Consider the following 26,045-nt stretch of genomic DNA (forward strand, 5'->3'; position numbering starts at 1 on the left):
TTACTGACGCCAACATTCACCCGGATCGGATCATTCACACATTCCACGCCGCTGTTTTAACACTTATAGAATCAATCCCAACTATCTCTAACCCGATAATATTCAATCATTATGGTAATTAGCCAACTTTAAATCCATTCGCGGGATGTACTAAAGGTAAATCCAAATAATCCAGAATGAAATATTTGGACTTTGACATTGCGCGAATTGAAATAGGTTTGACAAACATGACTACCAACTTTCACCCAGTCACATTTCGAGATTATACGCACATTGATTTGAAACAAGTAATGAAACATTACAACTCTATTCGCGACCTGTCTTTACGTTTGTCAAAGAGAGTTTCAGTAATTACTATCGCGATATTTTAATGTGTTACTACACACAATAGAATCAATCAATGAAATATCGCCCATTGTTGTAAACATTTCCAACTTGACAACCGCTTGCAGATAACACGATCGAGTTGCAATGCGATGAGTTGAATCGGAATATTTCAACCTACTTTGTCATATCGCGATTTCAAGTAGGATTGCCAGACAGGTTGGGTAAACTTTCACTCCACTGCGTTTCAGATTAATTTATTCACACGATCACCATCTCGCTGTCTTCACACTTACACAATCGCGTACTGTTCCCACTCGCAACCTCGGTACGATATTTCAACTTGTCACAATAACTGATTATTCACATGTTGATTTGAAACAAAAGAAACCTTGAACAAGTTATCTGGGTATTTTTTGTCACAATTGAGTTAATGGAAATAGTATTACACCTCGAAATTTTAACATCTTACCATACTCAAAAGAGTCAATCATGAAAACCTTGTCAACTAAATCCGTTTGTAACTTACCAGACCAACTAGACAGTACCCGTACAGAAAGAAGACAAGATTACGCGAGTACATACAATCGCTACAAACTAAAATCCATAGCAAGTTCGGTTGTAGTCATATACCGCCAAATCGTCTTTTTTGTTCAACTGTAAAAGTCGTTACTATTCTGTAAGATAAAGTAATTACTACTCGGTATATTTTATAAACCAAAGTAAATACTACTCGGTGTGTGGTTTGACATTAACATATTACATTTGAGTATACGAGATTTGAATGTCTGACCAACGTAGTTGAGAATTCATTTCTTGCAGTCGAACGCACGCGTTATATTGAAAATGTTCACGATGTAAACATATGAATTGACACATTGATTTTGACATATGAGATTTTGTAATAGTCGATCATGACTTGATTATTAAATTATGACATTATTAGACCAGGGTTGTGTTGAAGGTTATTACGATACCAACAAACTTTTCAGAAACATTGTTATTAGCATATCGATTTGTGAAACTAGATTAACATGTCTGAAATGTTTTGATTGGGAAGATTAAGCCGTGTTCGTAAAAACCACGCAGCGTATTGTGGATATCAGGAAATATTTTACAAATGTAATTGTCTCCACTAACCAAGACTAAAGATGAAACACCAATTTCCTTTGTTGAACAATAACCGGTACAATACTTTATCATCGTAATCTGCGGTGAGAATTGAAACACTTTCGCACATTACCAGGTGTCAAGATATCACACTAGGTGAATTGACATACCGCCGCTTGATTAATACCTAATCCGTTCGCACCATTTCACATACTTTGATCATTACAAAAGTAAATTGGAATATGTTTGCTAGATGCATTCAATTCAGTTAGAAATGTCTGGTACACAACAATCGTAATTTCAAAAAAGTACTTGCTACACTGTTATTTGCTACAAAAAAGTACTTGCTACACTGTTATTTGCTAAACGTGTTTTGCATTGTTGTTCATTTGTAGTATTGATTGTTCTTGAACCCTCAAATAATAATTCCCGACATGAAACCAAGTCGCTGAAAGTCGTTACCATCACGAAGATACAATGTGTACGATGTTTATCAAATGTGTCCTACCTGGCCAACAGAAAACAATTTTCACTCACTCGAAATGAAACCAATGTGATGGTCTCCATTCGATATTTTGTTTGTGTCAAATACTTTGCAATGAACACATTAGCGTGGTTGAGCTTTACATCATCAAGCTGTTATTTGTAAATCAAGATTTCGGTAAACTTGTAAATGTATCGTTTAACTAACCGACATTTAGTGATTGGGGAACATACCAAACGATACACATCCAGCTCCGAAATACTGCATTGATCTTAATTTCCATCATCATGATAATCGAAGTACATTTCTTTCGAATTCGTAACAACCGGTGTTTCTACGACACGATAAATTTTTGACAAGTTTGCTTAGAAGATTGGTTGCATATCGCGAAAAATAATATACCACTCATATTGATACTGTTACTCCATCGATCGATATTTTCAAACGAGTAAAATTTATTACTTGAGTTTCTCCGCTTAATGTAAATGAAAACTCAGCCGTCTTTTAACAACAAACAATGATAAAAAGGTAGGCAATCAAACACAACACTTTGTACGACACTAATTATTGTTCCACACATCTCATTTCATACTAAGTGTATACGAAAGATATTCATGACACATGGAAATATTCGCTCATGCTACGAACATACGCAATGATTGGTGGTGCTTTCAAACTGTTTCGATATCACAAGAACTTTATTGTCTGAATGGGTGTTCATGTATCTTAATAATCAAATAGTTCAACACAGAACTAGTACTAACAGAAACATCAGAGAGTTGTTTACACAAAAGTTTGTATGTGTACAGTATGCGAATACCATGTGTAAGTCCAGCACAATTGCAGTATCTATCCGAGTTTAGTCAACACAAATTTATTACAACGGAGCCACGTAAACTTTCGTGAAAGAAAAGCATACTCACTTCCAGAGGGTTATGTCAACACCATAGCAGTAAATCAGCTACTCCAACAACAAAGTACATATGTTTCTAGCCACGGTCCTTACATCTTTCACATAGATCAATCTACTTTGCTAACGAAAAGTGCTGAGTCATCACATGATCGCTCTCACAACAAAACAGCTAGCAGATATTATCATTCAAAATATTCCTAACCCTTTACACACCAGTGACAAATCATACAACGAATATGCTTTGCGGGTCGAATTGTTGTTCAGTGTCAAGTCTACCTGTTGAAACGTACATTAAAACAACACAGTCACAATTCAATTAAAACCACGAATCTATTTTCATTTCGTCACATACAGAAAAATAATTTTTCTTTCTCCAACACATACTTGTAACCAATCGCTTTCATTAAACACACAACTTCATAAAAGTATTTACTTTCTACAACATAGACATACCGATGTAGTCAAGAAATATTTTTATTAATCAAAATCATCGATTTCTGTTCACGGCGTTAGTGTGTGCATGTCATACCTGTGGGCCCCGTATTAAAATGGACATGACACGACTGAATGTAAGGGGGGGTAGAAGTCTATCACATCGATTTACATGTGGTCTTCGCTACGGTTTCAAAAAACGAATCATCTATTTTGCATTGGTCGAGACCGAGCGAACCAGTTACATGTATTCGCGGTAATGATTTTGCTTGTCATATGCGAATGATAGGATTGCTACTCCGACAAATCAACATACAACAATCTTCTGACGATCATAATAGCAATTTCATTTTCCGCCCCTTCATAATTGTATACACACGAAAAGTATATTGTACAACTCGGTAACTACATTTAACAAGACCAATCACACAACCAGCGTTGAACACAAGATACCTACACAAGTAAAAATATCATTCTGGTTTGGACAACTGACGTTTACCTGTGTAAAATTATCATTTTCACTTGGAGGTCCACCGTTACCTAACTAAAATACCATTGTCCTTTGAAGATTTATCGTTTACCCAATGTAACAAACCCCTTTTCACTTGGAAATCTGTTTTTGCCCTGGATAACAAACCCCTTTTCACTTGGAAATCTATTTTTGCCCTGGGTAACACACCTTTTTCACTTGGAAATATATTTTTTCCCAGAGTAAGAAACCTTTTTCACTTGGAAATCTATTTTTTCCCTGGGTAACAAACCTTTTTCACTTGGAAATATATTTTTTCCCAGAGTAAGAAACCTTTTTCACTTGGAAATCTATTTTTTCCCTGGGTAACAAACCTTTTTCACTTGGAAATATATTTTTTCCCCGGGTAACAAACCTTTTTCGCTTGGTGATCCGTCGTTTACCTGAGTAAAAATATCATTTTCCTTTGGGGATCTGGCGTTTACCCAGTGTAACATTACATTTTCTCTTGGTCATCTAGCTTTTCCTAGAGTAACAAAACCATTTTCATTTTGAAATCTGACAAACACACCTGATAATTTGGTATTTGTTGTATTGACGATAGTTTGAAATAGATTACAACGAACAGTGACGGAAATATACACGGACTACCGGTTTCAGAGTATACCTCCATCAGTCGTATCACATCAATATCATCAGTTAACCACATACAATATGCTCTTGTACACCGAAATGCATGTTTTGGAAAATTGGACAATAGGCTTCGATAGTTCTGTGATGTCCGGGTTCGTGCTTTGGATTTTCCAGAGTCAAAATGTCTGAATAAAACACCTCCTTGACGATGGTTGGTATGGGGATAACGGTGTTCGGAAAACGGTTGGATTTATGTCACCCATCGCGATAACAATTCCAGGTCGAGTTTTCCTGCCGCATGTTTACTATATTGTGTCGTTATTGGTCAATGTATGTCTCGACATTCAGTTTGAAATCGGAAACCCTGATAAAGTATGTAACCGGATCCGGATATCAACTCTGAATCGATAAACCAATGAACAATATTCAAAGTAAACATGTTACACCCTGTGTTTCCACGAAAAAATACCATCCAGACATCAGTGTTGGGATCAAGTCACTACCTTCGAGTCACGAGTCATTTCGAGTCATTGCCCATTTTGACTCGAGTCAAGTCAAGTCAATCGATTTTCAAAGGTGACTCGAGTCAAGTCAAGTCACTCGATTTTTGGAGGTGACTCGAGTCAAGTCGAGTCAAGTCAAGTCAATCGATTTTCAAAGGTGACTCGAGTCAAGTCAAGTCACTCGATTTTTGGAGGTGACTCGAGTCAAGTCGAGTCAAGTCAAGTCAAGTCACGAGTCAAGTCACAATTCAAGTCAAGTTTCCTTTTCGAAGCATGGGGCATGATAACGTCATTGCATTTCGCTAGCTGTCTGAAATACAGATTGAGTGGTCATTGATTTTGAGTCGATGAACGAATACAGAGTTAAATATACATGCTAGAAGGCGCTGTATCGTTCACATATACGTAGAACTGCTAAACCATAGTTTATAGTTACCAGGCAAAATAGAGAATAGATACGAATTGATAGGATGCAATACATTACCCATTTACAAATCGATATGATACAATTCGAGCCTGCGCCAATGGCTGCAGACTATATAAACTATATTATAATTCAATTTCAATAAAACAAGAGGTTTGGTTAAGGTAAAAACAGAGATTAATTACTTTACTATACTAGTTTACGACAACGTACGCTGTAAGCTTCGATCACTTCGTTTGCGGTCAATTTATTTGTGAGGGAACAATGGAGGCTCCGTAAAACGCACGATCATTAAATGATTGGTCGCTCTCGCGGTTACACCAGCGTTTCGCGAACAATCCGAACATATGCAAGATTCAGTGATTTTTGTCGACACTGATTACTTGATGACTTGAAATTGACTCGTGAATTTTGCTCCGAGTCACGAGTCAATCCATATTTCTGATACGCCGAGTCAAGTCAAGTCAAGTCATTTTAGCAAAGTGACTCGAGTCAAGTCAAGTCATTCGAAAAAGGTGACTCGAGTCTGACTCGAGTCAAGTCATGACTCGAGTCATCCCAACACTGCCAGACATACGTCGCGCTTGTTTGCCCACATCAGTATACGCGTAAATGGAGGTGTGTGACATTGCATGCAATGTAGGTAGGTAGGTATGAGGGGGGGTAGTGGGGCTTAGCTACTCGGCTTTTTGCCCCAGGACGATATCTGGCAATAAATACTCCCGTACTATCTGAAGGAATTACAATTCTTTATATATCTCTGCCACTTGAAATCGTGAATTCGATGACCGGCCATATAGTATGTGCGTCTGTGAGTAGGGACTCGGGCGTTAGGGGTACTCTGTTTTGGTCAGCAGTCAGAATTAGATTGATCCTGGCACGGTCATATTTAGGGCAATGGAGGAGGAAATGTCGTGTCCATTTTAATACGGGGCCCACAGGTATGACATGCACACACTAACGCCGTGAACAGAAATCGATGATTTTGATTAATAAAAATATTTCTTGACTACATCGGAATGTCTATGTTGTAGAAAGTAAATACTTTTATGAAGTTGTGTGTTTAATGAAAGCGATTGGTTACAAGTATGTGTTGGAGAAAGAAAAATTATTTTTCTGTATGTGACGAAATGAAAATAGATTCGTGGTTTTAATTGAATTGTGACTGTGTTGTTTTAATGTACGTTTCAACAGGTAGACTTGACACTGAACAACAATTCGACCCGCAAAGCATATTCGTTGTATGATTTGTCACTGGTGTGTAAAGGGTTAGGAATATTTTGAATGATAATATCTACTAGCTGTTTTGTTGTGAGAGCGATCATGTGATGACTCAGCACTTTTCGTTAGCAAAGTAGATTGATCTATGTGAAAGATGTAAGGACCGTGGCTAGAAACATATGTACTTTGTTGTTGGAGTAGCTGATTTACTGCTATGGTGTTGACATAACCCTCTGGAAGTGAGTATGCTTTTCTTTCACGAAAGTTTACGTGGCTCCGTTGTAATAAATTTGTGTTGACTAAACTCGGATGGATACTGCAATTGTGCTGGACTTACACATGGTATTCGCATACTGTACACATACAAACTTTTGTGTAAACAACTCTCTGATGTTTCTGTTAGTACTAGTTCTGTGTTGAACTATTTGATTATTAAGATACATGAACACCCATTCAGACAATAAAGTTCTTGTGATATCGAAACAGTTTGAAAGCACCACCAATCATTGCGTATGTTCGTAGCATGAGCGAATATTTCCATGTGTCATGAATATCTTTCGTATACACTTAGTATGAAATGAGATGTGTGGAACAATAATTAGTGTCGTACAAAGTGTTGTGTTTGATTGCCTACTTTTTATCATTGTTTGTTGTTAAAAGACACTGAGTTTTCATTTACATTAAGCGGAGAAACTCAAGTAATAAATATTACTCGTTTGAAAATATCGATCGATGGAGTAACAGTATCAATATGAGTGGTATATTATTTTTCGCGATATGCAACCAATCTTCTAAGCAAACTTGTCAAAAATTTATCGTGTCGTAGAAACACCGGTTGTTACGAATTCGAAAGAAATGTACTTCGATTATCACGATGATGGAAATTAAGATCAATGCAGTATTTCGGAGCTGGATGTGTATCGTTTGGTATGTTCCCCAATCACTAAATGTCGGTTAGTTAAACGATACATTTACAAGTTTACCGAAATCTTGATTTACAAATAACAGCTTGATGATGTAAAGCTCAACCACGCTAATGTGTTCATTGCAAAGTATTTGACACAAACAAAATATCGAATGGAGACCATCACATTGGTTTCATTTCGAGTGAGTGAAAATTGTTTTCTGTTGGCCAGGTAGGACACATTTGATAAACATCGTACACATTGTATCTTCGTGATGGTAACGACTTTCAGCGACTTGGTTTCATGTCGGGAATTATTATTTGAGGGTTCAAGAACAATCAATACTACAAATGAACAACAAGGCAAAACACGTTTAGCAAATAACAGTGTAGCAAGTACTTTTTTGTAGCAAATAACAGTGTAGCAAGTACTTTTTTGATATTACGATTGTTGTGTACCAGACATTTCTAACTGAATTGAATGCATCTAGCAAACATATTCCAATTTACTTTTGTAATGATCAAAGTATGTGAAATGGTGCGAACGGATTAGGTATTAATCAAGCGGCGGTATGTCAATTCACCTAGTGTGATATCTTGACACCTGGTAATGTGCGAAAGTGTTTCAATTCTCACCGCAGATTACGATGATAAAGTATTGTACCGGTTATTGTTCAACAAAGGAAATTGGTGTTTCATCTTTAGTCTTGGTTAGTGGAGACAATTACATTTGTAAAATATTTCCTGATATCCACAATGCGCTGCGTGGTTTTTACGAACACGGCTTAATCTTCCCAATCAAAACATTTCAGACATGTTAATCTAGTTTCACAAATCGATATGCTAATAACAATGTTTCTGAAAAGTTTGTTGGTATCGTAATAACCTTCAACACAACCCTGGTCTAATAATGTCATAATTTAATAATCAAGTCATGATCGACTATTACAAAATCTCATATGTCAAAATCAATGTGTCAATTCATATGTTTACATCGTGAACATTTTCAATATAACGCGTGCGTTCGACTGCAAGAAATGAATTCTCAACTACGTTGGTCAGACATTCAAATCTCGTATACTCAAATGTAATATGTTAATGTCAAACCACACACCGAGTAGTATTTACTTTGGTTTATAAAATATACCGAGTAGTAATTACTTTATCTTACAGAATAGTAACGACTTTTACAGTTGAACAAAAAAGACGATTTGGCGGTATATGACTACAACCGAACTTGCTATGGATTTTAGTTTGTAGCGATTGTATGTACTCGCGTAATCTTGTCTTCTTTCTGTACGGGTACTGTCTAGTTGGTCTGGTAAGTTACAAACGGATTTAGTTGACAAGGTTTTCATGATTGACTCTTTTGAGTATGGTAAGATGTTAAAATTTCGAGGTGTAATACTATTTCCATTAACTCAATTGTGACAAAAAATACCCAGATAACTTGTTCAAGGTTTCTTTTGTTTCAAATCAACATGTGAATAATCAGTTATTGTGACAAGTTGAAATATCGTACCGAGGTTGCGAGTGGGAACAGTACGCGATTGTGTAAGTGTGAAGACAGCGAGATGGTGATCGTGTGAATAAATTAATCTGAAACGCAGTGGAGTGAAAGTTTACCCAACCTGTCTGGCAATCCTACTTGAAATCGCGATATGACAAAGTAGGTTGAAATATTCCGATTCAACTCATCGCATTGCAACTCGATCGTGTTATCTGCAAGCGGTTGTCAAGTTGGAAATGTTTACAACAATGGGCGATATTTCATTGATTGATTCTATTGTGTGTAGTAACACATTAAAATATCGCGATAGTAATTACTGAAACTCTCTTTGACAAACGTAAAGACAGGTCGCGAATAGAGTTGTAATGTTTCATTACTTGTTTCAAATCAATGTGCGTATAATCTCGAAATGTGACTGGGTGAAAGTTGGTAGTCATGTTTGTCAAACCTATTTCAATTCGCGCAATGTCAAAGTCCAAATATTTCATTCTGGATTATTTGGATTTACCTTTAGTACATCCCGCGAATGGATTTAAAGTTGGCTAATTACCAAAATGATTGAATATTATCGGGTTAGAGATAGTTGGTATTGATTCTATAAGTGTTAAAACAGCGGCGTGGAATGTGTGAATGATCCGATGCGGGTGAATGTTGGCGTCAGTAATATTCAGGTTACGTTCGATTCAACAGATCGCGTTTATAGGATTTGTCAAAGGATTTGAGTTGGGTCGAATCAATACATTCAAATACGATTCAACTTGATTTGTGTAGTGAGTTACATCTCAAGTTGACAAACTAACACATTGATTGAATATTTTCATGGATCTTATCACGCAACTAAAGTCAGCCACTATTCGAGAGGTGTGAAACATATAGCGATCGCGGGCAAGTGACAAATTGTTGGTTTTCGAATCACCGTCTGCGACGGTTCTGGGACAAACTAATTACCGAAATATTACCTTGTGAGCGGGCATGAGGGATTGCTATGTCTGAAGCATTATCCGGTGAGTGGTCGTCGGATTTTAAAATTATATCACGCCCTTTTGAATAAGCGTTCACTTCACAGAGGATTAGGGTTAGAGCGGAAATAAGTGACAATTTGTCGCTATTCAAGTTACCGACACTGGCGGTCTGTTATTCGTTACTTGTTAAATCTTACCAGCGAAATCAAGTTCTGTGACAAACTGATTACTAAAATTTCACCGCGTGAGCGATCGGTATGGTTATGACACCAAGTCGTGAAAGATGGTTATGTCCGAGACATTATCTTGTCAGTGATCGCGGGGTTTTGCAAATATTTCACACCTTTTTGAATAAGCGTTAACTTCACAAAGGATTACGGCTAGAATAGAAATAAGTGACAATTTGTTGGTATTCAAGTCTTGCCGGGGGTGTATCTGTTATTCGGCACTTATTACACTTATCACGAAATTATAGTGAGAACATAAAGCATCAAGTTGTTGTTTTCGAATTTTGATGCCGAGGTGATAAATTTACGCATTCAATTATAATTCAACTTCGGTTGTGTATTGAGTGATAGATCGATATGCCGGAAGTGGTATCTTGTGAGCGATCGTAGGATTTTACAAATATTTCACATCTTTTTGAAGTGTTAGTTTGCGAACGCGACTATTGTTGATATTCGAATCGCCGTCTGCGCCGGCTCTGTGGCAAACTAAATACCCGAGAGTACGACTTACCGCCACCACCTATATCCGAAAACGTTAGCATGCGACCGATCCCTATCTCTGTAACGCTATCATGCAACCGGAGCCTATACCCAAAAGTACGAATCACGACCGCGCCCATAAGAACACATGGTGAATCAGTAGAGACCGTGTAATAATACACGACGATATACACATTAACAAAGGTTCATTCACATGACTATTTACTTGATACATATTCAACACAAAGTACGACATGCCAACAACGAAGCCGCGTGCGACCGCTGTCCATGCTGAAAAGGGTTACCGTGCGACCACAAGACACAATAGCCGCTCGCCACCCCCGCCATAAGACATAAAAGCCGCTTGCCACTCCCGGTTTTCCAGCCGCTCGCCACCCCGCCTATAAGAAATAAGAGCCGCTCGCCACCCCCGCCATAAGACGCAATAGCCGCTCGCCACCCCCGCCATAAGAAATAAGTGCCGCTCGCCACCCCCGGTTTTCCAGCCGCTCGCCACCCCGCCCATAAGAACCAACGCTAGTTCGCGACCGATCTACATAACTACTGACCACAACAATGACCAATTGCGCCCAGCAATTGTTCAGAACAATGCCGATTCCCAGACTTTCACGACTATTTTGGAATGGTACCATTGCCTGGAAATATACTTTTATTGCGGAATCAGTGCGACACTAGCTTTCGATTAGGACCATACATATCAAATTTCGACGTTTGGATTGCCAGCTATGGGACTATCATTTCTGCTGCTTTTAGCCGGCTCAGCAGTTCGCTTCTCGGTGTATTCAATCGTGAGTCACGTGTTGCCAATCCATCCGTTGGTTAGTAATCTAGTAATTGTATACAATGGCAGCCGAGCCCAGCATAGCGGTAAAAATAAAAAACTTCGCCCGCAAGGGCGCAGTCAAGGGCTTCCGCGAATGGATCCACCAAATTCCTTGTCGACAACTAAAGAGAATGCATTATGAGTCAATTATTTTATGTTGTGCTTGTCAGTTCTCAATAGCAATTTAATGTAAATAAAATTGTAATTGAGCAAATTTTTGTCAAATTACTATTATAATTACACAAAATAAAAATGCTTCAATTACAATTACATTACAATTACATTGAAAAATGTAATTAATTACAATTGATCCAACTCTGATGTACAGTATGCATGGATATTACTGTACCACCATTGTGGCCGTCCGTTTGTTATGTATTTCGGTTGGATAAAAATAAAGACTCTTTCTCTCTCTTTCTCTCTCTTTCCCCCTTCTCTCTTTTTTTCTTTCTCTCTTTCTCTCTCTCTCCATTATTGGACTGGCGACTGCCAGCATGATTATTTTATCAACGACAATTTTTGTTTCTACACTTTCCAATCGCCGTGGGCGCATTGACACTAAACCGTCTTCCGCAAGTTATAACCTGCTCTTCGCAATTGTGCCAATCACTCTCATCCCAATTTAGGTAACTTCAAAGGCGTGGTCTCTGGCCTGGATATGTGGTCATATGCTTTAACCGACGGGCAAATATTGGCTCATTACCTCCACTACCAACGCCTTCTACAAGAGGTAAACCCCGTGCTTTCAATGAAGCAAGCCAGACGTTTCGTGCCCGAATCGCTGCATCGATGCGTTGACGCTTCCACGTATCTGGCTTCTCAAGTGAAAAGCAGGGCCGGGAATTTGGATCATTCTTGCCAGCATGAGCAAGAAGGCAGTGAGATGAAGTAGTCATGCGACTTACCAATATCCTCACAACACTTACATATTCACTCATCGGTCACAAGTCAAGACGTCAAGCTCAAGTGTGATTGAAATGTTAGAGATAGCAAAAATGCAATAAAAGAATCCTTTCTTGACGTGGATATATTGTAACGCTTCATTTGTTGTCGGGGGAGTTGACTAAGTCGATGTTAACAACGAGGCTTTTTGACAGACCCTTGAACTATTCCAAACCAGACACAGCCTTATAGAGATCTAGACGCTTGAGTGAGTCAGAGCAGAGGTGCAATCGGACCGCGTACATTCGTCCCGATCACTAAAGTAGATGTACCACTCTGCATCAAGAAACCCGTAGCCCTGTCATGCTTAACCTCGAGGAGTCCGAGAATCTTTTTCACAAAGTTCGCGAAATCTCTATATTTGCAATATGATACATAACCTAATTGTGAATTTCTAAGCTATAGTATATTCACACCCACAATGTGGTACAGGAAAACAGAACCCACCTCAGAATTATATCGCGGTTATAAATCTTACGTGCCTATAGTGCCTGCATAATTTGGATTAAAATGCTGTACTCGATTTATAACGCGGTATAAGTCTGAGGTCGGTTTTAGTTTCGTGTGACATGGGTGTATATTTAAACACGTATATCAGGGGTGGAAATTAGGGATGGTGTGAACGCGAGGTTCACGTTCGCGTTCTGAGTGTGAACCTCTGAATTTTAGAGGTTCACGTTCACAAACGAACCTTGGTAGGTTCTGCACTGTGAACCTTTTTTTATATACTACAATATTCACTTTATTATAACATCTTTGGTTGAAATCTATTGTATTTCAACTGCGGGCCACTATATGCATGGCGCTGGCAGCAAAAAAAAAATTAACACTAAACGATCATGCACCTTGAAAATCTCAAAAAATGTTACTTGCGTTGTTACAAATGTTTGCTCGAATATTTAGTGACTCACTGCCGTGAGCTTGACCCGCAATCACAAGACATCAAGGTAGTCTGCGAATGATGCTTATTCAACCACTCAATGATTACATCCGTGACCAAAAAGGAACCAGCTATAAACACCTTCAAAAAACAATTTTCAACCGCCTCCCCGACACGAATAATCTTCATTATGATCGAATGTTATTTCGTCTTCGGTCAGGTCATTGCCGTCTTAATTCCCCTTGTGTTCCTTGTGCTGCGTCCCGGACACTGTTTCGCATTTGCTAATGAGATGTTGTAAATTCGAATTTCATCGCCGCTTTTTGATTGCTCATAGTGCCAACGAAAACGTTGCTTTCTCTGTACAAAATCTATTGACCCTCCATTGCCTAACTATACCAGTTATAGAATTTATTCTCTCATGCGAATTATTTCTCTAGATCTATCTATTGCTTTCTTTCGATCGTTTCATTGAATATATACTGAGCGTGGCACAAATAACCATCATCGGTTGAAAGCGCCACTTTTTTCCATAATACTAATAATAACCACTCGATCATCGTGGTCTGATGTAAAAAATGTAGCAGGCGTACAGGGTCAATCTTGATTTGATATGTTTATGTTTATTGTATCATAAAAACCAAATCCGCGCGCTCGGGGTGTTGGCTACCGCTGTATAACTTGTTAATGGGATAATATCGATAGCATGTATAGAAACTTGTTTTCATACTCTGCTCAATATCAATGTAGCGATACTTGGACGCCGAACACATTGTCCGGTCTGGCCTAGACCGTTAAGGTGTAAACCTATATTCCCTTGCAAGTCCTCGTCGAAATTGTTGGCAAAGCGACGGAAGATATTTATTTTATGGGATTATTATATCATTTGATTGCTCCAGTTGATACATTTGGCGACGTTTAAAACGTCAGTTTGTCCTTCGGCATTGTGGCATTATGTGGTCCGAGTCGTCGCTAGGTATCTTCTACAACTGTACATTAATCTAGGCCAGTGGTTCCCAACGTGGGCGATATCGCCCCCCAGGGGGCGATTTGTCGGTCCAGGGGGGCGAAAATAGCCAAGGGGGCGATAGGGGGGCGAAAACGGACGAAGGGGGCGATAGGGGGGCGATGGCGCGTTGAAATGGCTATATTGGCGTCCATGACCGAAACTGCCACACCCAAACCCCCAATTGGGAGCCCGAGCTCGAAGGAGGCCACAATTTTTTCATGAATTAACATTAATTATAGAGTATTATTCTGGAAATTTAGGCAACTTTTTCAAAAAAAAATTCGCGCTGCGCGCCATTTCGTGGTCTCATATTTCTTGCTTATTGGATAAAAATCAATTGCCAGTGCAAAAATACCAATTTGAAATCGTGTGCGTCTTTTAGTTTAGTACGTATGGGCGATTTGAATATCTTTTGACATAGCAGACAGGTCACGAAATGCCATTACGTAATGAAGTCATTATACCCACGGGTCCGCCCGAATATGTTCGATTATTATTTACGGGCCCTACATTTTCCAAGACACCTCACTCAGCTTTACCGGTAAATCTGAATACATGAGCAGAGAGAGGATAAAAATTGACAGCAATATATATATGCAATTCCCAATCATATTGACCGATTCAATCATGAATAATAGAAATTTTTCGCGCTTTGCGCAAATTAGGCCGACTAACTAAAGAGTCCAACAATTTGTACTGAGAAGTAGCGGTCAAGAGGTATCGGGGGAGTTTGGTTTGAAGGTTGCAGAAGTTTGCTTTATCGCCCTATGGAGAGGGGGGTCAAGACCAACGTATTGGGGGGGGGGGCGACGAAGTGCTGTTACGGTCTTTTTGGAAGCAAGTCGGAGAAATCACCTTCTTTGTTAGTCAACTCACCAAAATTTAGCTGGAAAAGTGTAATTTCAAGGTAGAGCCGAAAAGTTGACCTTTTTTATTAGTCAACTCGCCGGTGATTTAAGTCTGTATGCCCATTTTTAGGTTCCCAATATTTGGGGGGCGATTATCGGTGTGGAGTTTGAAAAGGGGGCGATGAGTCGAAAAAGGTTGGGAACCACTGATCTAGGCTATCACTACAGTGAAACGTAGGACTGAAAATAGCAATATGACGTCACGTGACGTCACGAGGTTCACGTTCGCGTTCACACAGAACCTTTCAAAATGATTCGCGTTCACACGAACCTGAGCCTTTCAGAAGTTCACACCATCCCTAGCAGCCACCCCATGACACATATATGGGGTGGCGGCCACCCCATACAATAAGATTAAACGCCCGCCATCTGCGATTTCAAATCACCAGCGCTGTCAATTATGGAGTCCGTGATAGCGCGTGAATGCCAACTAATTACAATTAACGGATAGGCGACCGAATAATTGAATACGCAGCTTCGTTGGCGACGACGAACTAGTGCATAAAACGCCCAAATAAATTGTAACTCGTGCTTAGTAATCAGACAATCGAAGCAACCTCGTTTACGACGTCGATTTCGACACGCTCGCGCCAAGAAACACCATCTTCCCTCGATCAGGCCAGCGAATTCACGTTCTCCTTCGCTTACCAAAATTGTATTTGCGCCCATATTCGTTTACAAAATAATTCTTGCGTTAGTTCCGTGATAGCCTCTTTCATTGTTGGAGGTTTGGAGCGCGAAATAGGACAGTGTGTTTCTTTATGCCTGCGAATTGAAAAACATTCATGCGCAAAGTGCGTATATTCATTACTCTATCAAGGCTTTGCCAACTTTTATCGGTAAATACAACAATGCAGCTCAAACGTCGTTATAATAAGCAAACAATTGTCGCAATGTCAGACTAGGAACCCCATTGTGCTGTACGCCAGTTGAGGAATTACTAATTAGATGCGCGCTGTAGCGGTCGCTGCAACGGCTTGTTGCAAGACACGCTGATATAGTGCTTGATTGGAGTCGACGCTACAGCTTACAGTTCCTGTTGTACGCACTAGTCACTGACTAATGACCGCTCTGAGTACACTTGCAATCCTGATCACACACGCAGATCCAAGGAGCTTTCTTTACTAGCACAGAACAGCCAAATAGTAGTAATAGTGGTCAGAAACTTGTAGATTTACCAGGTTCAATGATACTGCAGTTCAATAAGAAATAGAAAGAATAAATGAAGCGAAATGGAGCCAATTGTCTATCTTACGTCTGCCGCGCCAGCGCGCCGACCTCCATATGCGGGCTCTGAGAACACGTGCGTCGCAGACTAATAGTGCCGTCACAGCTCGTGGCTTCGAGAGTGACCTATTTACGCTTTCGCGCACAACGGAATCGGGACAGACATTTACACGCGCTGTCTCGTTTGGTATCATCTGTAGGCTACTAATTCGTGTCTGCTATATCAGTGATGAGCATCGGACGGACTCGGATAGCATTCGGACCGGATACTAGACGATTTTGTGGCAGTCGGAGAGGACTCGGATATTGTCGCAGATTATTTTTCGGATATTGTCGGATAGTTGTAACCAGATGAGAGATTTGATTACAGGCCCATAGAAAGAAGTCATCAATTCAATAACCAAATACAAACAGCTGACATCTTGCGATATGACTGGTAGCAGTCTAAAAATGTTTGTCAAGAGTCCTGGATAATATAGATCAACTGTCACCACTACCATTCTTACCATTCAAGAGTAGACAATACTATAAGATCAGCAAAGTTATAAGATTTATTAGCAAAAACATATCAAGTATACCATACTTGCCAGTCTAACGATCTATAATATGTGAACTGATAAAAGATGGTATGATTGGACATGAGCTCTCCTGACATGGTTACCATCAGCACGGTATTCTCGCAGAGCAGTGTCTAAAGTTCGCAAAATCGAAGGTATTGTTTCAACATCAGTCACGGAACTGCATTTGCTTCCCGCCTTGACATGTAGTTTTTGAAAGCATGGCTGATGAATGTCACAATAGGGCATACAATCTCTTGAATCCTCAAAGTTGTTGTGGTGGCAGTCTTCTGTAGATTAATAAAAGTCAAATCCCTCTTTGCGTACTGGTAGCATGACTGATTTTCATGCTACCACAGTAGTTGTATGATACCATTTCGATCAGCACTATACAGCGGTGCTTGTGCTATGGCACAATCTTTAGCTACCATAAGTTTTCCAGCAGTTCATGACCATAACGGAATATATCCTGAAGACGTTCAACAACGTAATAACTCCATTTTGCGAGAAGGGATTCCAAGTGTGGACTTGGACTTTGTGTCAGCTTGGCACGTCGAGTTAACAGCTATTAACACACTTGAAGCCCGGCCAATCAAATAAGAATATGCATACAAACATATACAAGTAACTTTCTACAGTCTGATAATTAAACAGAAAATTGTGTAAGAAGATATATGCACAGATAAAATGTATGATAATTAATACTATGATGCCTTGACTTGACGTTACAGTAGCCTACCAGCCTCTTTGAAATCATTCAAGATACATGCATATCTTACTAAGGTAAGCTAATAAAATATAACAAGGCTACATAATCCACAATTACTGTATATCGTTACAACGAAACGCAAACCTATTCAACTCTCCTGCTTACTCTTCCCTGCCTTCAGCAGCTGTATTTCTCCAAATATGATTGACGGAATCAATCATCCAGAACCACTGAGCCATACAAGAAAAAGCCGTAAGTTATTTTTGTCAAGCAATGGTCTGTTCAAGTAAATTTGATTTCAGTTGAAGAATTGTGAAAAAGACTTTGGCGTGATTATGGTGCTTTCCTATATGATTTAAACGAGAGACCGTGTAAACAGTTTGAAAGTCAACGTCAGGAAGTGGTGATCAGTACGTTAGTGATGCGCCATGTCTCTTGAGTGGAGCTCCATCAACTGTTCGCATTATTTTGCATTATTTAAATACCTCGCATGTTGTCAAACCCCTCGTCTGGGTGTCGATTTGAGCTGGGATCCCGTACTGTCGGGTTTCGTTTCTCCATTATAATAGAGTGAGGAAAGTCGACGTCTTGAGAGATAGCACAGCAAGAGTGCGAAGTGTGGAGAGATTGAATCCTGATTTATAGAACACTGGCTCTGCTGAATGCAATAATTGCTATGTTCAAGTGAAACACCACAAGTTTTCAAGTGGTACAATGAACGGCGCTTCTTCGATATACGCCCCAGATCGAAACAGTGTTTCACATGTAACCAGCAAGTGTTTCCCATGAACACGATCAAATTTCATAAACGTCAAAATAAATTGTTTTTTACCTTTGTTGTGGGAAGGGGCATATTATGGTTGGAGGAGAGGGGGATATTAGGACTGGGGAGGGAGGATTTTAGGGTTGGGTAGAGGGGGATATTAGAGTTGGAGAGGGGGGATATTAGGGTTGGGGAGGGGGGATATTAGGGTTAGGGGATGGGTTTAGGGTTAGGAAATGGGGATATTAGGGTTGGAGGAGAGGGGGATATTAGGGTTGGAGAGGGGGGATATTAGGGTTAGGGGATGGGTTTAGGGTTAGGAAATGGGGATATTAGGGTTGGAGGAGAGGGGGATATTAGGGCTGGGGAGGGGGGATATTAGGGTTGGGGAGGGGGGATATTAGGGTTAGGGGATGGGTTTAGAGTTTGGGTTAAAGCTGTGTTAGGGTTAGGGAATGGGGATATTAGGGTTGGAGGAGAGGGGGATATTAGGGTTGGGGAGGGGGATATCAGGGTTAGGGGATGGGTTTAGAGTTAGGGTTAGAGCTGTGTTAGGGTTAGGGTAACCCAAGAATAGGTGTGGAGTGCTGGACACGATATTCCACGCTCTCTTCACCATAATATCCCCAACCCTAATCTTGGGATACCCTACCACCAACTTTGACCCTAACCCACCTCCAACCCTAATATCCCCCTTCCCCAGCTCTAATCCTGGAATACCCTAATATCCACCTACCCCCAACCATAATCTCCTCCAACCCTGATATCCCTAACCCCAACTTTGACCACATCCAACCCTAATATCCGTCTCTCCACAGGCAAAAACAATTTATTTTGACGTTTATAAAATTTGATCGTGTTCATGGGAAACACTTGCTGGTTACATGTGAAACACTGTTTCGATCTGGGGCGTATATCGAAGAAGCGCCCAATGAACCTTACAAACCATATCCGAAAGGCCAAGGATACAGCACAGTTGAAGATCAGTTTCTTTTCCAATAAACAAGCCGACAAGACAACTACTTACCTGCTACTGGAGAGGAAATTTGACAGATTGAGGGACATTCAGGATGTTGCTATTATTGACATATTGTGTGACTCGACTATAAGCGTCATGCTCGAAGCTTTGAACTGATTTACCAAAGGTATTATAAGCATCAGCAAGTTGCTACTAACCTAACCAGGCCTTCACCCCTTCCAGCATTTGAGGGCATAATGCGGATTATCTGCATCCAATATTGACCTTCTCCTGATTGTAAAATTCCATGGTTACAACTTGCTATTATTACTTCTTGATATATATTGGGTAATATGGTTAAATGCCTGATTGTAATATATGGCCATGGCCTAATAATCCTTGTCATTTTTCATTTGCTTTTGAACCGAGATATCACTTTCATTCGCACACTTACTTCAAATTAGTAGCGTTGTTTCTTTGCGTTAACCTTCCTATAATAAAAATTCCAATTTTTGTTCTATTTGTTTTTGTTCATTCCATAGATACAATTTGTGATCTTCTAGTGCAGAACTGTAGCTAAGCTCAGCTATACAATTGATACTCTGCGATATAATTGTTTGAAAAGGATTTTTTGGATTATTGTACGAGATTTCCGGATACAGTCGGATAGTTGGATGAGATTCTCCGGAGTCGGACGGATAGTTCCGCAGACACAAAAACTGTCGGACGGATTCGGATTCTCAAAAATCAATATCCGCTCATCACTGTGCTATATACACTCGTATTCCCCTGGTGTCACTTGTCAGTGTTTGAGTTGTCATTACCACAGCGCATTGTGCACTGAACGTTGTCAAAAATTGATGCAGCACGAGATTCTCGGTGGCGCAAATTCTGAATTTATTTTATTAGTTTGAACGGGAACCTTCTATGTTCCAATAAACTTCATTGCTGGACGGACTCTATCGAGCGAAACCATATCGCAGATCGAATTTCAAACCTTTGCGATATGCATTTCTATTGATAAGGTCGCGGCATGCGTCCATATTATGCTCTGCAATAACACGTAGGTAATTAAAAGCGCACCATTTAACGATCAAATTCGACTGGCTGATCGCGGCCTACGTAGGGCTGATATTAACCTGCGCGTTGTCGGCATAAAAACCCCAGATGCGTAGCCAGGGAGTTTCTCATTTATGACTAGAAAACCCGTCCTTATTGAAATGCCAATTCACTAATTCGTATTATCGATGCCGCGTACTGCAAATTAACGAGAATCAGTTGTATGCGAATGGGTCATCGGTATCTCATGTGCACGATCGTCGGTGGTTTGATTTAGCGAGTCCGCGTGCAGACCTGCTACCGTCCGCAGAAACACTTTCGCCAAACAGTAACAATCTCTGAGTGTAATATTGGTTGAGTTTATGTATCTTTTTGAATCAAACTTATGCCCGCGGCTGAACAAATTGTGCTCGTTGTCATTGCCGAATCTGGGTATTTAGGTATGACTATAGGACTAGCGCATCCTGTAATTGTAATTATTGCAAGTTAGCGGCATGTCTGCAATTTAGTTATCAGCGCAACCTTGTCGGCCGATTGTACAGTCCGATAAAATGGATCACTACTATGTATTTCGCACAGCGTACTTATGCTGATTTCAGCAAACTAACGATCCTTGTTAGACGTACAAATTCGACCACATCGCTAAAAACGTTGATTTCATCTCGCGCTCTGAGGAACACCATCTCATATCGCGATTTGACGACCAAATAATCGTCCACCTTCTACAAGTTAAAGTGCATTATTTGCATCGATGTGGCCCTCAAGCCGCGTTTAAAAGATTTTGTGAGCCATTTTTGCGATTAAAATTCTCGGAGCTCAAAGTTGAACCGTGCTTTATTGTGTGTGCCTGCTAGTTGGAATTTATTCCAATGCCCAATGCCCCCAATGTCGCGATGCGGTAAAGGATAATTACTGATTGGCCGCGCGCGTTTGTAATGATAATTCTTGTCTGTCTCAGCGACGCGTTGCATTGTGCGATGCGATATGCGTATTGCGTGCATAGACGATTCTCGCTAATCGGTCGTGGCCCCGCGTAACACTGATAATACGACTTGTTGAATTGCAACTTATTATTAGCGTCAAAATGATCATTTCGAAAGGACGGGGTTTTGCGTTTCAAAGGGAGGGAGTTTCGATACCCCCTGGCTATACGCGCCTGCCGCTACCCCCTGCAAAAATAAAAGTCGGCGCCTATGAGTATTAGGAACCAGTGTTTGACATTGACACCAAATTCAGAGAAGGCAAAAAGTGCACACTGAGATGAGCGTTTTATGGAAAAATTGGTTAGGTAAAAGTATAGATATTCACAGAAGCGAGACCACCAATGGAAACCGTTATATGCAGACTACACCAGTGACGTGCGGTCCAATGAGGCAAGTGAGGCAGTGCCTCACCTGTCCTCAGGGTGAGTGTGTAAAATTGTGAAAACCATCGATGATTATTGACATTTTCCATCGATGTTCTTAAATAACTAAATTTCAACACTTTTTTAAGCCAACATCACCAATTATTCGAAAATACAGCGCGAAAGGAGAGGTGAGGCACAGGTGAGGCACGGACGGGTCGTGCCCCACCTGCGACAATGCAATTCATCACAAATAGAGCCGAATTCATAATAACTGGTATCAATCAAATGATTGCAATGATTCCGAAAATCCAAATATTAACAGTGTCAGAGCACCAGAACCTTACCAAAATCGCCAAGCAAAGTTACATTCGGCTTTATTACAGGCAATGCTATCGCAGAGTAACAATAGACAGGCAAGACACAAACGAATCTGCCTCATACACTATTCGCTTACAATTGGACAATCGCAGCACAGTGAAACGCGCTATTGATTTTGGAATCCAACAGTCTTGTAGGAATTGTACAGTAGCGACGTCCAATACGTAATGCGGAGCAAATACCTTCCCTTACTGATGTAGCTGTTATGTATTTTCCATCCATGGCTACGTTAAATTGTGGTATGTAATATCAACTTGCATAGCCTGCATTGTCGTTATCTGTGGCCTTTATGCTGGGTTCAATGTAGTAGCTATAACCTTACATTGTGGTATGTGATAGCCAAGGCTGTGGAGTCGGTAAATTTTACCACCGACTCCGGCTCCGACTCCGACTCCACACATTTTCAAAATACCGACTCCGAATCCGACTCCTGAGTCTTTAAACGTACCGACTCCGACTCCTGGGTCTTTAAGCGTACCGATTCCGACTCCGACTCCCGACTCCGACTCCAGCATTATTACCAATTTACTTCGAATATTATATGCCACATTGTTGGTTGAATGACTATCATACAACCGTTAAACATATGCAAACATATGAGTAACGGTGGCATTCTAAATTGTTTCATTGTGGAACAGCTCGAATTATCCACTATGCAATTTACACCAAAGAAAGATTTGCTAAATATCCTTCCTTTTTCAAGTTTTTATAACATGGACTCTCTAATATCCTGAAATTTTTGTGTATGAGTCAGCAACTAATAAAGATTTTGAACTTACTAATTTTGTCATTGCACACTATCCTGATTACAAGCACACACACTCTTACTACTAATAGACATTGGTCATAAATCGAATTTAGATAAGTAGTCAAAGATCATAGCCTATGTCTAGTCTACATGTACTTAACCCTAGACTGCTCAGATTGGGGTCCCAAAGACCCCAGGCGAACAAAAATGTGAGCCATATTTTTATGTGCGGTCGGATTGTTCTTGCCAGACATGTAATCCTAAATGGTGTTATACACTATCATTCGGAATAAAGCATTAGCTGATTATCGCTAATGCCTCGCTGCAATGAGCTATTGATTGCGCATGGGTCTGATTTTGCAGGTATAGTGGGCAGACTAAGTAATTATCTCCTCATTGTGATCGGATGGATTTCGACTTTTTGTTGCTGCTTGGCATTGTTTCTGTCTGCCCAAAACTACAAAGAGAAGTACATGGTAGGGCCAGCTAATTCGGTGGAGATGGAAGCTGTCATTGGTCTTCTTCTTCTGGCTGGGGTTCATAAAAGCTCAAGATTGTCACTTGATGAGTTTTGGGCAGATGACGGCACAGGACTTGATATCTTCAAGGTAACAATGTCATGCGAAAGATTCCGATTCATTTTGCGATGTCTTCGGTTTGATGACATTAACACACGCGAGGATAGAAAAAATGACAAATTGGCGAAAATTCGAACAATATCGGATATGATATTGAACACCTTCAAGAAAAATTACGTGTTGTCTGAATTTGTGACAATTGACGAAATGCTTTTGGGGTTTCGAGAACGTTGTTCTTTCCGACAGTATATTCGAAACAAACCGGCAAAATATTGCATCAAACTACATGCCTTGTGTGATGCAAAGACTTACTACACCCACCATTTTAAAATTTATTGCGGGACGCAACTGGACGGGCCGTACAAAGTCGACAACTCGGCCAAAGAAGTAGTGACACGGCTGGTGTCTGATATATCAGGATCTGGCCGAAACATCACATTCGATAACTGGTACACCAGTATACCATTGATGACGTCATTGCTTAACGATCATTAACTGACAGCAGTTGGCACCCTTCGAAAGAACAAGAGAGAGATACCTCCCGCGGTCATTTCTCTGCGGGGGAGGGAGGTGTACAGCAGCATTTTTGGATCTCAAAAAGATATGACACTGCTGTCATATCTTCCAAAGGGCAAAAGCTCAAAGAAAATTCTTACCATGGTGAGCAGCCAGCATCACGATGATAGAATTGATGAAAGCTCTGGTGACGCTCGGAAATCAGATATAATAACATTTTATAATCAAACAAAAGGTGGCGTCGACGTGGCAGACAGAATGGTGGCAAACTATTCCTGTTCTCGCAATAGTAAGCGCTGGCCTCTGACGATCTTCTTTGGATTGATGAACTTGTCTTTGTCAACGGCTATATATTATCTTTGCTGGCTAAAGGTAACCGCGCGAAGAAACAAACACACAGAGGATTTGTAATGGAAATTGCACTGGCCCTAACAAAGAAAAAAGCAGTGTCCAGGCAATCAAATACTCACTTGCGCGTCCGCACAAGACTCGCGTCTAAAAGAATTTTTCCGGGAGAAGACAGTAAAATGCCACCAGCAAAGCTCTCTAAAGCAGCACGTGGCAGATGCTGTCTTTGCGGTAGAGCACAAGACCGGAAAACAACCGAGAAATGTGGAAAATGTGGGGAATTTGTCTGCCAAGCAAACTCTGTGAAAATAGTGACATGTCAAGAGTGCATGGAGCCGGAGGATTCGGATTGAATCGACTTTGTTGTTGTCGTTGTTACTCTGTTGTATTGTTGTATTGTCTTGTATTGTATTGTTGTTATTTCTTTGTTATTATCATTAATTTGTGGGGGGCGTTTGACCCCATATCGCCATTTGCGTATTGGTGTTACGCCTCAGCGGGAACTTTTAAATGGGTAGACAGTAGGGTTCAAAAAGGGAAGACGCGTCGTTATAACGTCATGCAAGAGGTTATTAGATAGCTGTATAGCGAAATTGGTAAGACAAAAAGCATATTAACTGATGGGGTCTAATCAACCCCACCAGAGCGATCGTGTAACGATATTCCACCTGAGCAGTCTAGGGCAAGTATTCAAGGATTGGGACTTGCAGTCTTTCTTAATCATTTGTTTGACCCAAACAGCTAAGCTACACTACAAATATTTTTAATCTTGTCAAGTGGGAAGCATCGTTTGGTCATATTTACAACATTTTACAATTTTACAAAACCAGCCGATGCATTTGCTCTGTCACAGTATCATGGTGTAATTCCAAAAATTGCATCAATTTTGACTGCATCGCGAAAACACCTATTGAGATTTTCTTCCCCTGTGCAACTGAGTTGTTATTTGCAAGTAATGTCTAATTTTATCTATATCAGGGGTGGGCAACTTTTTCGGCCAAAGGGACACATGAGATTTACGAACCATTGCGCGGGCAACTGGAATGTTGATAACCTTTTTTTAGTCGTCAGATAGGAGCGAACCGAATTAATTAACATTGCAAACAAGACTTATATTAATATGCTCTAATATTGATAACAATATGTCATGGAACTGCGCAGGGCGCAATCAGGCCCTGGTCGCGCCAGCCGCGAAAATTTTTTGCAAGATAATGACTGAATTATATCAAGAAATATATATGTTGCTAACATACATTGGGGGTCGCATCTGTATACCATTGGGCTCATTTGGCAAGGGACAGGATTATTTGACGTTTAGACATAGTAAAATCGACGGTATCAGTAAACATGCCTGTATCATTTTGTGCAAATATTTTGTCGACGATCACGCTGCGAGTGCACAAGCAAAGCCACATGTTGGACGACACGTTATCTTCTAATTGCGAATATAGTTAGACTCAATTCTGTGAAGAATATGTATTTATAATTTTCAGAAGGGGGCTCAAATACTGAATGCAAGAAATCTAGTGACAATGAATCACGCGAAGTACCGAGAAAAATTTCAAGTCAAATAAATCTGCTATGAAATATTCTACTTTATGGCCATATACGAAGATCTGGGATAAATATAGCTGGCGCCTGGATACGTCAATGCGTCATCAAATTTCGCGGAACATG

General features: G+C 40.2%; 2 protein-coding genes across 3 annotated transcripts in view; both read left to right on the top strand.

Moving 5' to 3' along the window:
- The window catches only part of LOC145446599 (CD109 antigen-like), a 69,569-nt gene extending 57,109 nt beyond the window's left edge, over positions 1-12,460 (top strand). The window contains exon 22 of the mRNA XM_080324946.1: positions 12,067-12,460. Coding sequence (XP_080181072.1) covers positions 12,067-12,332 — 266 coding nt within the window. The 3' untranslated portion in view covers positions 12,333-12,460. The remainder of the gene's footprint in view (positions 1-12,066) is intronic.
- The window catches only part of LOC145446954 (uncharacterized), a 486,702-nt gene that overhangs the window by 270,646 nt on the left and 190,011 nt on the right, over positions 1-26,045 (top strand). The gene's annotated exons all lie outside the window — the stretch shown is intronic.

This window comes from Botryllus schlosseri, chromosome 9 (assembly GCF_051294905.1).
Source record: "Botryllus schlosseri isolate E-star chromosome 9, Bs_hap1, whole genome shotgun sequence".
Taxonomy (NCBI): domain Eukaryota; kingdom Metazoa; phylum Chordata; class Ascidiacea; order Stolidobranchia; family Styelidae; genus Botryllus; species Botryllus schlosseri.